This window comes from Mobula birostris, chromosome 11 (assembly GCF_030028105.1).
Source record: "Mobula birostris isolate sMobBir1 chromosome 11, sMobBir1.hap1, whole genome shotgun sequence".
Classification (NCBI taxonomy): Eukaryota; Metazoa; Chordata; class Chondrichthyes; order Myliobatiformes; family Myliobatidae; genus Mobula; species Mobula birostris.
The window spans coordinates 16,719,536-16,734,293 of NC_092380.1; the positions used below are offsets into that span (position 1 = coordinate 16,719,536).

At 39.5% G+C, this 14,758-nt stretch overlaps 1 protein-coding gene across 3 annotated transcripts in view; it reads right to left on the reverse strand.

Moving 5' to 3' along the window:
• Window positions 1–222: 222 nt before the first annotated feature.
• LOC140204872 (myosin-9-like) overlaps window positions 223–14,758 on the reverse strand; it is a 102,949-nt gene continuing 88,413 nt past the window's right edge. For all 3 annotated transcript variants that reach the window (XM_072271762.1, XM_072271760.1, XM_072271761.1), the window contains 6 exons: window positions 13,561–13,649; window positions 12,105–12,228; window positions 10,864–11,072; window positions 7,868–7,976; window positions 4,258–4,430; window positions 223–2,319 (listed from right to left, as the gene is read on the reverse strand). In XM_072271762.1, coding sequence (XP_072127863.1) covers window positions 2,208–2,319; window positions 4,258–4,430; window positions 7,868–7,976; window positions 10,864–11,072; window positions 12,105–12,228; window positions 13,561–13,649 — 816 coding nt within the window. In that variant the 3' untranslated portion in view covers window positions 223–2,207. The remainder of the gene's footprint in view (window positions 2,320–4,257; window positions 4,431–7,867; window positions 7,977–10,863; window positions 11,073–12,104; window positions 12,229–13,560; window positions 13,650–14,758) is intronic.

Consider the following 14,758-nt stretch of genomic DNA (forward strand, 5'->3'; position numbering starts at 1 on the left):
ATTCCATTTGGAACCAGGAGGTTCACTGCACAATAAAGCATGGCACTTTATGTGCACAACTGGTAACCCAAGGCTAATAAGTAAAAAACACAAGAAATATGACTATTTCAAGCTACACAAAGCTGTAATCAAACCTGTAGAACAGCACAAGGTACACAAAAATGGAATTATTCTCGTAAACGTCCCCATGAAATAGCAATGCTAATAAACAAGATGAGCAAAAAACTTCCAATAAACTTTATTTGTAACATGTCTGTGGTAACATCTGCAAATGACTGTTACAATTCCATTTAGCGGCACTGGTGCGACACATGCTTAAGGCACTTTTATAAAAATATACGTGTTGTAAATTCAAATAGTTTCTATAGCAAGAAAAACAGAGCAACTGCTCATGTGAAACAAATGTTGCAGCATTTAGAATGGAGAGACATTTTTCACTCTTTCAGCCCAGTGTGTTAGGAATGTACAACATTAAAAACAAATCTCAAACTAAGGTCCCAACCTGAATAAAGGAGAATTTGTAGGATCTCCTGACACACCCAGTGTACATTGCACCCCTCACCAGATAGTGAATTTAAAACTGTGCAGTTTAAAAGGTTAGCACATTTTCCAGTTTTTTTTTTGAAATGTTTTTTTTAAATTGGAGCCCAAAGCTCAATAAAAGATCATGATTGGTCAGAGCAATTGGTTACATTACATATATAAAATGAGAATCTATTAGTGATTTTTTTTCTTGATTATATTTTCACGTTTAAATATATATTTGGTCCTTAACTGAATCACAGAAATGAAGTCATTTTACAAATCCAGTACAACTTTCAAAACAGTTCCCAATATTGTTATGAAGCAATACTCATAAGATTAAAAAATGAATATATATATCCATGCGTTTCCTTTCAACAGTCTTCTTAGATGTCAATGCACAAAATAACATCTTCAGAAGAGTTTCAGAACTAGCCAGGCTTGGCTGGTATCATCTGCAGTGTTAAGTGCTGCTTCTCTCAGTACCAGTACTGTACCCCATTTGTCCAGGGATCTGAAAAGAAATAGCTGTTCCAAGCAAAGCACTGCGCAAATAACTGACTTGGGTGGGAGTTGTAATGTTTTTATTCTGCTACGCAGGAAAGTGTGCCATGAGAACTGGCAGTACCAGTCAGAAGCTTACTTGTACAAAACCGGGAATTCCCATGAATGAAATTAACAGATTTCCAAATTAGATCACAGCCTAAAAACAATTATTGACAACAAAGAAAAAGGTGCACTGTCTTATTCTCTTCAATAAAAAAAATGGAATGCTTTCCTAAGGTATTAAAATAAAACAGGATTGTCACATTTACTGGAAATGGATGCTGGGAATGCACACTGGATTAGCTTCAGAGTAGCACAAAGAAACTGAACAGACAGGCTTCCAGTTAGGAGTGATTATTTTCTGTTGCTTCCTGAGGCAATTTACATAATTCAGAAAGAGAAACACATGAACTGAAATAAAATCCACTGAAATCTCTCAGGCAGTGATCAGCTAGCCTGCGGCAACTAGGGTAACTCCAGATTCCAGGCAGAAATGAATAATTTCTATTCTATTGTATAAAGAACTGCCACTGACACATCTGCAAGTGGATTTTCAATTCATCAATGGGATCATGAATACAATATTGATTGATGTCTCTGAGTTACTGAATTGTATAATATCTCTGTGAGCCCAGCCACACGGTTTAATAGGATTGTCAAAGGAAGAGTTGCTTCTATGCCTAGACACTAGTTTCAATAGCCATTGTCTAACAAAATGCTACATTCCTGAATCTGAATACTAAAAAGGCAACCCAAAGTTAGCCAAATTAAACAAAACACACTTAAAGCTAATGGAAAAAAAATTCCTCCACAAGTTCAACTCCAGGCCAAGCCAGAACACTAGCTGAGAAATGCAGAACCGCAATTTAAAAAACTGATCTACAAGAGGATTAAATCATAACTTTTCTTCAATGGGTTGTGCTGCTGAAGACATGAGCCTGTTCTTCCAGTTAACAGGTTTATGCACATCACAAAATTATTCAGAAAGAATTTACATAAAGCTGAGGGGAAAGGAGCAAGTGTGCCCTGATGTTATCAGCTGCAGCATAAAATACACAGTTATGCATTTTATAAAACCTTAATAATAATTGGCCCAATTATGGCTCTTATACTGCATATAGGTTCGTGTTTTGGCAAAGTTACTCTGCAGGTTTGGAATCTCCTGGATCAGTGCGACCTTCACCGTCATCATCTGAGATTTCATCCAGCTTCCTGCCCGTGCGGCGCACACCAAATGGTAATTCCCCGCGTCTACAAGGAAACAGATCAAACAAAATTTCAGAGTTTATACCAATTGATTTCAGAGATGGGGAATGGAAAATGGATTTTTAACAATCAGTTCTTTCACCTCCATGACAGTTAAGAGCACTCAACAAGAAACATTAAAGTATCCTTAGAACCAGCAAAATATTTTTACCTATAACATGGACTGAAGTCAAAAGCAGATTCTAAAAATACAATTGATTTGACTAACCTGTCTTCAATTATTTTCAAAATTCAAAGTTCAAAGTAAATTTATGATCAAAGTACAAATACGTCACCATATACAACCCTGAGATACATTTTTTGCAGGCATTCTCAGTAAATCCAAGAAACAGTAGAATCAGTGAAAGACCGCAGCTATCAGGTTGAACAAACATCTAATGTGCTTTTGTGACAAACGGTGCAAACAAAATAAAAATAAACAAACAAATATGGAGAACATGAGATGAAGAGTCCTTGAAAGTGAGTCCATAGGTGGTGGGTTCAGGATAAGATCTCAGAATTTTTAACACTGAGGAGTTAAAGTTGCTGACCCCCTCCGCCTCCGATTCCCCCAATGTGGACTGGCTTATAGACCTCATTTCCTCCTCTTGAAGTCAATAATCAGCTGCTTGGTCTTGCTGACATTGAGTGAGGGGCTGTTGCTGTTGTGGCAATACTCAGCCAGATTTTCAATCTTCCTCCAATATGGTCATTCATTACCACATTTGATTCAGCCAATGACAGTGGTGTTGTCAGCAAACTTGAATATGGTATTAGAGCTGTGTTTAGCATCACAGTCATAAATATAAATAAAGCAGAGCAGGGGTCTAAACACAGAGCCTTGTGGTGCACCTGTGCTGATGGAGATTATGGAGGAGATGCTGTTGTCAATCCAAAATGACTGCAGTCTGCAGGTGAGGAAATCGAAGATCTAATTGAACAAGGGGGTATTGAGGCCAAGGTCTTGAAGCTTTCTGATAAGCTTTGAGGGGATGATAGTTTCCATGTTTTCTTGCAGTTTATTAATTGTGGGATTTAGTGGGCTAAAAGCCTTATGATTTAGTTAATGTCAATTTAGCTTTAAATCTTGACTGTTCAATTAGATGACAATCATTTGGTACTTGAGCCCCACATATTCACTTCAATTTATCACCTTTTGATATGCAAATCTGACCATCTCCACCACTCACAGCCTTTGAACTGCCTGCCTACATTCTGAAAGTCAGCTGTCTTGCTGAAGGATCGCGGCCTGAAACATTGACTGTACTTTCCCAGATGTCGTCTGGTTTGCTGAACTCCCCCAGCATTTGTGTGTGTTGCTGCATTTCCAGCATCTCATGATTGCTTCAAAATTTTACTTAGGCATGGTCCAACTCTAAGACAGCACTTCATTATGGATCCCATCACTGGGATATAATCCCCTAATCCCTTAATTATTTTAATCATCTTTATTGGATCAGAGCCAACCAAGGCCATACAAGCCATATAAGCCATATTTATATAAATTGCACCCAAACTGGAGAGAGAATTCAATCCTGACCAAAACCAGTAAACCTTGTGGGTTTTATGAGAGAGGTTTGCTAACCCAATTCTCTCCATTTGGGAGTGCTTCAGTTTATCAAATACATAGACAGCCAATGAAATCCAGAAAGTCTTTATTCTGCAAACCACGACTTAATTCTCCTTTTTTTGAAATTATGTTGCATGGAGACTTAAAAGATGGTTTAAGAAACATAGTAAACAATGTCACTATAATGATGACTTGATTTCATGTATTCTTAAGAGTACCTTCTCAGTCTGGAGTTCCCCATCAGATTTATGTTACATTTCATAAATGTAATAATTACATTTATTAAACTTTGCGAGTTTTAAAATCTTCGCCCATTCCCAGTAATGTTTTATGATCTCCACAGTGAATTCTTTCTGGATAAAGCACCCTCTTACCTCAGCTTGCTCTTCAGCGTGCTGACCTCACGGGTCATTGCATCTGCAGTTTCAGTAGTATCCTCTAGCTCTCGCTGTAGTTTTCTGCGGGAAGCATTGGCACGCTGGGCTTCCTCTTCCGCCTCCTCCAGTTGCCGTTTCAGCTGCTTCACACGGGAATTGGCTTTCTCAACCTAGAAGATAAAGGTAACAAAATAATTGTTATTCCTGTACCCAACAATAGTTTTCCATAGTCTGGTTTACTTTCAAAAGAGACAATTAAACCTAGTTTAACAGGATGCAAATGAATGTATTATCCACTGCTTTTATTTTTTCGCCCAAGACATCATCACCAACATCTCAATCTTCAGCCTGCACCCACTAAATTTCTCAAAATCTTTCATAGCCCCTTTCTTTAAAATGCTCCTAAAAAGTCACTGCTTTGATAAAATTCCGGTCTTTACCTCAGCTTTGTGCATCAATTCGAGATTGCTTCATAAATGCCATTTACTTTTGGGTGGAGGTTAATGAGATTAGAGAAATAGAAAAATTTACATAGAAGCTTCCACAATCCAGAAGACTTCACAGCTCAGCATTTCTTTAACAGAAAATTATTGCAATGGAGGAGAAATGGTAGCAGAGTTTGCAGATAGTTGAGTGCTGATTTCACAAATGACACTAAGATAACGACCAAGTAAATTATTTCAGCAATAATGTTTGAAGGATAAACAGAAGTCATGTGAGTTTATTCACTTCAGTGACTAGACAGTGTCAGTTTAAAGTATCAGGTCTGTTTTCATTGAACTACCTTCCTGTGCCTGCTCTATCCTCACCAAAGTGAGACTGCTAAATGGTTGGCCCAAACATACAGGGTGCCTTTACTATTTACTACCCCCCCCCCACCCCACTAGGCCAATGGGTGAAATTTCCTTGAATTTTGTTGCCTTATTTGCCAACACTCATTTTATCAGGCTCACTCCATCTAATTTGTTCTGAGCTCATATTAAGGCAAGCCTTACTCCATTATAACTAAATTGCTGAATCATGTTAGCAAGTACAGTGGAGCTATGTGAATTTAGCAAACACGAGGAAATCTGCAGCTGCTGGAAATTCAAGCAACACACACAAAATGCTGGTGGAACGCAGCAGGCCAGGCAGCATCTATAGGAAAAAGTACAGATGACATTTTGGGCCAAGACCCTTCGTCAGAACTAACTGAAAGAAGAGATAGCAAGAGATTTGAAAGTGGGAGGGGGAGGGATAGAGCTAAGAGCCAGAAAGTTGATTGGCAAAAGGGATAGAAGGCTGGAGAAGGGAGAAGATCATGGGACAGGAGGCCTAGGGAGAAAGAAAGTGGGAGAGAGCACCAGAGGAAGATGGAGAGCAGGCAAGCAGTTATTGTGAGAGGGACACAGAGAAAAAAGAATAATAAATAATGGATGGGGTAAAAAGGGGAGGAGGGGCATTAACAGAAGTTAGAGAAATCAATGTTCATGCCATCAGGCTGGAGGCTACCCAGACAGAATACCTCCAAACTGATGGCACGAACACTGATTTCTCTAACTTCTGTTAATGCTCTCCCCCCTTCTTACCCCATCCTTTATTTATTTATTCCCCCCCCCTTTTTTCCCTCTTTTTCTCTCTGTGTCCCTCTCACAATAACTCCTTGCCTGCACTCCATCTTCCTCTGGTGCTCCCCTCCCCCTTTCCTTCTCCCTAGGCCTCCTGTCCCATGATCCTCTCATATCCCTTTTGCCAATCACCTGTCCAGCTCTTGGCTCCATCCCTCCCCCTCCTGTCTTCTCCTACCATTTCAGATCTCCCCCTCCCACTTTCAAATCTCTTACTATCTCTTCTTTCAGTTAGTCCTGACGAAGGGTCTCAGCCCGAAACGTCAACTCTACTTCTTCCTATAGATGCTGCCTGGCCTGCTCGTTCCACCAGCATTTTGTGTGTGTGTTGCTTGAATTTAGCAAAGATTAATTCAAACAAGAACTTGGCTTCAGTTCTTAATGTAATGTAAATAAGTTCAGGAAGCTTGCAATTAGCCTTCAGTTTTCCTTGTACACTGAAATAAAAGCAGAAGCTGCTCTGAAGACATATTGCATACGAAAGAGCCAAACATTAAAACAATGGGATTGTGTTAATGGACTTGCATCAAAGCAGGCAACATGGACATAGTTATTTGCACTATTGGGACTGAGTTCAAGCTAGCAGACCAGATGGATGTTGTCACTTAGCATATTAAACAATGTCGCAAATATATGAAATCAATAGCAAACAAGAGAAAATCTGCAGAAGGTGGAAATACAAACAATATGCACAAAATGTTGGAGGAACTCGGTAGGCCAGGCAGTATCTACGGAAAGAAGTACAAGCTGCTGGACCGAAGGGTCTCGGCCCAAAACATCAACTGTACTTTTTCCCCCCATAGATGCTGCCTAGCCTCCTGAGTTCCTCCAACATTTTGTGTATGTTGCTATGAAATCAATAGTTTTTCTGTACTCAGAAACAGCCCTGACATTAATTTTGGGCATCTGGAATTTCTGCCCTTGAAGTTTTAATAGACTTTGTGTGAATTACTTTGTGACAAAGGTATTTGATCATTCTGAGGTGTTTGTCAGTGTAGATATGTAATTCAAAGGAAGCATCATCAACCCAAAACACTGAAGGAAATGATATTGCATCTATTGAAACTGTACTGTATCAACTGTTACCTCTGATGTTAAGGGTATAAAAAATGTGATGTACTTTGGGCTTGTGAGCCTCTACCGAATGCCTGCTTGCTGTGCTGATAAAAACCTCTACAACAGACCATATAACCCTCTCCCGACTATATCATTAACACTTGCTTCTCCTTCGTTCCTGGCCCATATCCAAGTCACTTTTCATTCACACCCTTGGCCCTGGACACTAACACCTCATATGCAGCCTACTTTCCCTTTTTCCTCTCCAGAATATCTGAATGTGAAAAATGCATGAGATTCAGACCCTATGGCAATAAAATGGAAAACAATGCCATGAAAGTGATAATAGAAACTATCACACCTCATCCAATTCAACCCAATGGTTGCCTTTGACATCACTGGCTGCACACATCACCCAGCCAAGTACAATTACCTTTGCCCAGAGCCATCCTTGGTTAACAAATCAGTGTCAGTGTCTCACCTAAAACAGCTGTATCATCTTAAACTTTCACCTCAGAAGTTTGAAAACATTCTTCAAAGTCCAACAGAATTGGTTAAGCAGAAATGCCTTGCAAGTCCAAAGGCAGCATTAAACCAGAATGTTTTGCTGTCCCTGACCTGTACCTTAACTCCCACCCCTCTCCTCATTGCCAACTGTCTCAATGGAATAACCTTTAGTGACCAGGTGGCTTCTTGCATCTTTGCTGTGGCACTCCTGCTAATGACAATTAAGTTCCATGTGACAGAAACCAATACCCCACCCACAGGCAGCCACAATGGCTTTTCAATAATTCAGACCATCACTATCCTGGAGAGAGGAGACAAGGCAGAGTTATGCAATAGCCATCTTTGGAGGTTAACAACACATCTCTGCCATGAAGAGACTGAGGTGAACAAGTTCACTTGTACTCTGCTTAATAGGGACACTAAAATTTACAACTGACCTGGTCTTTGTATTGATCAGAATTGCGTCTTTCATCTTCGATCTGCAGCAAAGCTTCTTTCAGTTTCTTTTCTGAGCGACGCAGCAGTTTACTGGCAGCTTGTCTATCCCTGTTTGGACAAAATTACAATTGTTAATTTACAATTCGTGTTCATCCCAAACCCCACTCCCCAAACAAGGTGATTGCCCTACAAGATCAATAGATACCAACAACCCTTGCACTTCAAACAAGGATAATGCTTGCAAGTCCTGGCAACAAAAAAAGGCTACAGATTTTTGGAATGTAATAAGTAAACCCAGCTGATTTCTACCTAAGTGTGGAGTCACTGAAAATTCCCCAGAGTTACCGAAAAAAAATTACACTGGGGGCTGTACAGTCCCTTAAACCTGTTGCACATCCGATACGATAATCTGTGCTGCAATGCGTCAGATCCCATGGCTTATCTGACAGTTCCCTCAACTTCACTTCCTCAACTATCAACTCTCCTAAAATCAATCTCAACCCTCTTGAGCCACTGCTTTGAGTTCATTGACTCAGAACAATCAAAGGTGCACTGCCTGTTAATAATGTCTTTCTCACTCTTAGTAATGGCCAAATTCTAACCCAGCTATGTTAACTAATAGATATTAAACCAAGGACCTTTCTACACTACATGGATCTGCTCCCCAGTGACAGCACACAATTTTAGAATGCAATGGTGATTTCTGTCTATAACACCTTTAACAGAGAGAGCTCCAAACCCTGACTATTTTCTGGATGAAAAACTTCATCTCCAGTTTAATCTTTCTGGCTATTACTCTAAGTCATTGCCCTCTGATGTGGTTGCTTTTATATGTTATCTAGACTCCCTCAAATTTTATACACCTTAGTCAAATCTCACCTGAACCTCAATTTCAAATTAGAAGAGCCTATATTCCATTCTTTCCTTAGAGTCAGAGTACTACAGCACAGAAACTGGTCCTGCGGCCCACCTAGATTGTGCCCAACTGTTATTCATCCCATCTACTTGTGCCAAATTGTTTTTCTGCCTAGTCCCATCGACCCACACTTGGACCATAGCCCACCAATCCATGTATTTATCAAAACTTTAGTGTTACAACCACTTCCGCCGGCAGTTCACTTCACACGCGCACCACCCTCTGAATGAAGTAGTTCCCATTCAGTATTTCACCTTTCAACATTAACCTATGACCTCTAGTTCTAGTCTCACCCAAACTCAATGGAAAAAGCCCGCTTGTGATTACCCTGCTCATAATTTTGTACACTTCTATCAAAGCTTCATTCATTGTCCTATGCTCCAGGGAACAAAGTCCTAACCTATTCAACCTTTCTTACAGCAACTATTTTCCAATCCTGACACTGCTGAAAACCTCCTCTGCACACTCCAGACAATCACATCCTCTCTGTGAGATTGGTGATGAGAATTGTACACAGTGCTCAAGATGTGGTCTAACAAACATTGTATACAGCTCCAGCATAACCTCTCTGCTGTTACATTTTATGCTTTGAATAATGAAGGAAATAATCCCATAAAGTTTTTTTCAACCTACTGTACATGTTGACCAGTATTATGCTTATGAATTCGTGAGCATTTAGGCCAAGTTTATTTTACCATTGAATATCCTGTCTATCATATACTCCTTTACCTTGTTTCACTTGCCCAATTCACCATTTCAAACCTCTCTGGATTCAATTTCACCTTCCTTTTTTTGCTCAACATACCACACACCTAACATGAATGCAACTCGTGGTACTACCTCATTGCACTATTGTAATGAAATTGATTTAGATGGAAAGCATGCAAAACAATTTTTCACTGTACCTTGATACATGACAATAATAAATTCTCATCTTTCTGCATCTAAAGCTTTTCATTTTACTGCCAACTATCTGGCTAGTTCTTGTACCATCTGCAAGCTTTCATAATGCTTCCAATTTAAATCTTAACATTACAAAAAAGAGCAATGGACTAAGTATTAGTTCCCACCAACCACTACCATTAACTTCAGATCCAACCCACTTATTTATTCCCTTTGATCTTACAGGCATTTTTTCCTGACCAGTTTCCTATGTAGGACCTTGTCAAATGGCTTGCTGAAATTCACGTAGACTACATTTAACACACTACCCGCATAGACCCTTCTCGTTGGCTCTTAAAAAAATGCAATCATTAGTTAGATACAACATTCCCATAACAAATCTCTGCTAAATGTCCTCAATTAATTTATGTCAAGCACAATATTAGCAGTTGTGTTGATCACTGTTTCTTAATCCTTCTGAACTTCAAGAATGATGGTCAGAATCTCCACAATTCCCTTCTGTTTCCATTGACAGCCCATTTAATTGGGTCTGACGATTTATCCACCTTTACAAATGTTACAGCATCCAACAGTCCACTGGTCCTCCTTAACTACAATATTGCCATCATCCCCCTCTTACTGTTAAGATGGCTATACAATTTTCATTTATAACTCTATCTTCAATTTCCATATAGGTTATCTTAAAAGACCCTATAGGCCCAACTCATTCCCAAGTTATTCTCTTTGCAATTTTTCATATTGTCTCTGTATTTTCCCAATTTCTCTTTTAATTTCACTACATTTTCTATTTGCTAGGCTTTCTGGCATTTCAAGCAATTTTCTTTTATCCCATCCTACCCTCCTGCAACCTCTTTATTCAGAGGTTCGCGGTCTGACAGGACTCTTGCCCCTTTGTTACCTTGAAACTGCCGAATCTTGTTTTTTAGATGCTTCTTGCTGTAAGAATTCTGAAGTACAGAAATCGCTGTTTCTAGTCTACTTCTGCTAAATCAATTCTTGCCTTTAAAACCTTCACCCATTTCCACAACTATGTTAAACTTGCTCTACTACAATAAGATCAACATTTTCTCAACACCATCTTGTAGACTGAGGCTATCTGTAGTTGGACTAGATTATGGGCTTTACTTACCTTCAAATATTTCACTTACTTAAAAAAAAAGACATAATTTTTTGTACCTTGTTTCTGCATCAAGTTGTTCCTCTAACTGAGCGACCTTCGCCTCCAGTGCTGTAAGGTTTGCCTTGTACTTGGATCTGACAGCATTTTCCATCTCCTGCAACTTGGCTTTCAGCTCCTTGTTCTGACGATCAACTTGCTGGCGAGCATTTTCTGCCTTCTGGGCATTGCTGCGTTCAGCAGACAGATCTGCATTTAATTGATCAACCTGTTCAACAAATTAATAGGAGAATAAAATAATTTTAGCTTTAAGTACAGCTTCTTTGACTAACCTTCACAACAGAATTTGTGAACTATTTCCACAAATATATATCCATAGTATAGGGAAACTTCAACTACATTGTTTCAGTGCACCAGAATTTACAGGACACCACATCATCTAATTCTCAACAGAAGTCTTTATTATTTTAAAAAAATACAATGTTGCAAATTTTTTTAGCACTGAGTTTTACCGTGCCTGCTTGACTGTGCAATCCATACACAACTATAAGTGAAGTGCTACTCAGCATAAATAAATTTTTTACATTATTGAATTAAACTGAAGTTCAGACATTCTGGGAACTCATTGCAAGTTATGAGATAGAGTAAAATCAAGCACAATTCACAACTTTTGAAGAGAATGAATTTGCGATGGCACAGTGGCATATGGAAAGGTGCCTAACAGCTCCAGGGACCTGGCACTGTCTTGTGGAGATGACACCCCTTCCCTCCCCCACCCCTCGTGACTGCAGGGGTTTCCATCCAGACGTTCCAACTTCTTCCTTCGTCTCAGAAATAAGCTGCATTAAATTCCACACCCCACCCCCTGTGTGTAGGATCGGGTGGGGGGGGGGGTGGATGATGTGGGTGGGAATAGATGCTGGGAATGGGCAAAGAATAGAATTTATACAGCACTGGTTTAAAAAAAAAGTGCCTGATGTTCAGTATGGACTAGGTGGGCTGATAAGCCCGCTTCCAGACTATAACCAGAAGTCTATTATTATAGCAAATTTAATGTGGCGATACTTACTGATTATGTACATAACTACCTATGTATTAAAACCATGCCAAACATTCCTTGACTTATTCCCATATTATAATTAATCAAATTAAATAAATTTCTTATGGATTAAGCAAATGAGAGGTAATCTTCCATCACGTCTGATGAAAGAAATTTACGATTTTCAGCACTGAAAGCTTGACATGCACATTGGAATTCACATGCACATTGGAATTCACATCTAAGTGGCGAGGAGCTCACCTGCAGGTTGGCTTTCTTGAGTCTATCATTAGCCATTTCAACATTATTTTGCTCTTCTTCTACCTCCTCTTCCAGCTGAGCAATCCTGGCCTCAAGACGTCTTTTCTCATCCAGAGCAAAAGATCTAAATATTAAAAAAAAAACCCACGACTGGTTTAAAACAAGTCCTTCAAAAGTAAGTTTCCATGCTCAGTGAACAAACAGAAAATGTCCACCAGGTAAACCAAACTCATCATTTTCCTCACAAACTAACTCATGCTTAGTCCAGGACATCAATTTTCAATCCTGATCCTAGCTACCTGCATGGAACTTCTAATTTTTTGTGTTATGCAAGGATAAGTTGCAGTACTTAAGTGAATGCAATTACCTGTGCTTTTCTGCTCATGTGCTACATTTGCCTCACTGGCTTTCCATGACAGCCAAACAGCTAAAGACGAGAGTCTGCTGCCATTCAATGCTAAATTCCTTGATCAATGACACATAGATTAGCAAGGGTTCATTGCGAAATACAAGATGTTCAAACCACATACGAAATACACTAGCATCTGTATAATCAAGATTGCTAATAGAGGAAAACTTCAACAACCTGAAATAAAGTCTACATCTCCAGGTTCTACTTAGATCAAGACAGTATCTTGAAAGACTGCAGATTTACTAGTCCCAGAGGACACCATTATCCTATCTTTTAGAGTAATCATAGTTCTAACCCATCACTCAAAGCCACTCCTCTCTTTTCATCCTAATGAGAAAGTTACCAAGGAAATACCTAGTAAATACCACATGTATATTAAAAGGCATGGAGAAAATTCAAATTTGGTCTGAAAAGCAGAGAGTGATGGTTATGTCACACCAATAACTGGTAATGACCACTCTAAGAGAATTAAATTACCCTCTCCTTTTGAAGACGTCCTGATTACTGGAAATCTCACATTCAACACTCCAGTTGTTGAGGGAAGCTATTATAAGAAAATTAACTGGGGCAGTTAATTAACCACAGTAGTTGCAACAGAGTGTCAGTGAGGTAAGATCACTACCTAATTCTCCATTTGTTTAGCATCCAGTAAGCCAACTCAAGATTGTGATAATCTCCATTTGCTTAGTGGAATGCAGCTTTAACAAATTTAAGAAACCAGGTGAATGTGACTCCTATACCCTCCACTAGTGATGTTACTGCTCTGTATTTGAAAGCACCTACTAAATCCACACCCCAACCATCAAGAGCAAAAAAAAAGTATGTGGAAATGTTACCACCTGTTCCCCCAAGTAACAAACCATCTTGATGTGTAAGTATGAAGATTCCGGAACTCCCTACCATAAAAGGACTGAGTGAGTATCTTGCTAATATTTTCAAGAGCAATTAGAGAAAGAGGAATGAAAGTTGGCCGAGTCAGCGACACTAATTCTACAGAAAGAATAAAAGTAAAAGAGTAAAGCTTCATTTTAAAAAAGTGCATACCTTCCAGAACTGTTGCTTGCAATCTCTTCAGCTAGTTCATCTCTTTCCTGTTGTATCTGACGTTTGGCACGCTCAGCTGCAGCAAGCTCCTATTTAATTAAATCAAAAAATATTCTTCCTGTTAGCTAACATACAACTATTCATGTGACTTGCATAAATTTACATTTAAAATTAAGCTGAAATGCACATCATAAAGGTATCCTTCACAAGCAAGATTCATGTTTCCTTGTGGTGTACAGATTTTCTCAGTCTGTCAGCTCCAGCCACCACTATGGGCTTGCAATTAAGCTGAGGTATTCTTACACTGCATTTCACTGTACTATTTAATACACACACCAGGCATGATTTTATAAAGGCAAGGCACAATCTATTTGCACGAATAGTGCACCATGTAGAATATAAAGTGGGACAAACTAGTTTAGTAATCAAGTTAGAGTTCAGTTGAATGAAGTCTTTGATTTTTTTTCCTCATTAAAGATCTACTTAGTGATTTATGTTATATAAAAAATAGTATTTTTTATTATTATATGGTAGGAAACTGTCACAAGGTGTGAGCAGAATTATCTGCAGCTTAATGTGAAAAAGACTAAGGAGCTGGTGGTAGACCTGAGAAGAGCTAAGGTACCGGTGACCCCTATTTCCATCCAGGGGGTCAGTGTGGACATGGTGGAGGATTACAAATACCTGGGGATACGAATTGACAATAAACTGGACTGGTCAAAGAACACTGATGCTATCTACAAGAAGGGTCAGAGCTGTCTCTATTTCCTGAGGAGACTGAGGTCCTTTAACATCTGCCGGACAATGCTGAGGATGTTCTACGAGTCTGTGGTGGCCAGTGCTATCATGTTTGCTGTTGTGTGCTGGGACAGCAGGCTGAAGGTAGCAGACACCAACAGAATCAACAAACTCATTCGTAAGGCCAGTGATGTTGTGGGGATGGAACTGGACTCTCTCACGGTGGTGTCTGAAAAGAGGATGCTGTCTAAGTTGCATGCCATCTTGGTCAATGTCTCCCATCCACTACATTATGTACTGGGTGGGCACAGGAGTACATTCAGCCAGAGACTCATTCCACCGAGATGCAGCACAGAGCGTCATTGGAAGTCATTCCTGCCTGTGGCCATCAAACTTTACAACTCCTCCCCTGGAGGGTCAGACACCCTGAGCCAATAGGCTGGTCCTGGACTTATTTCAT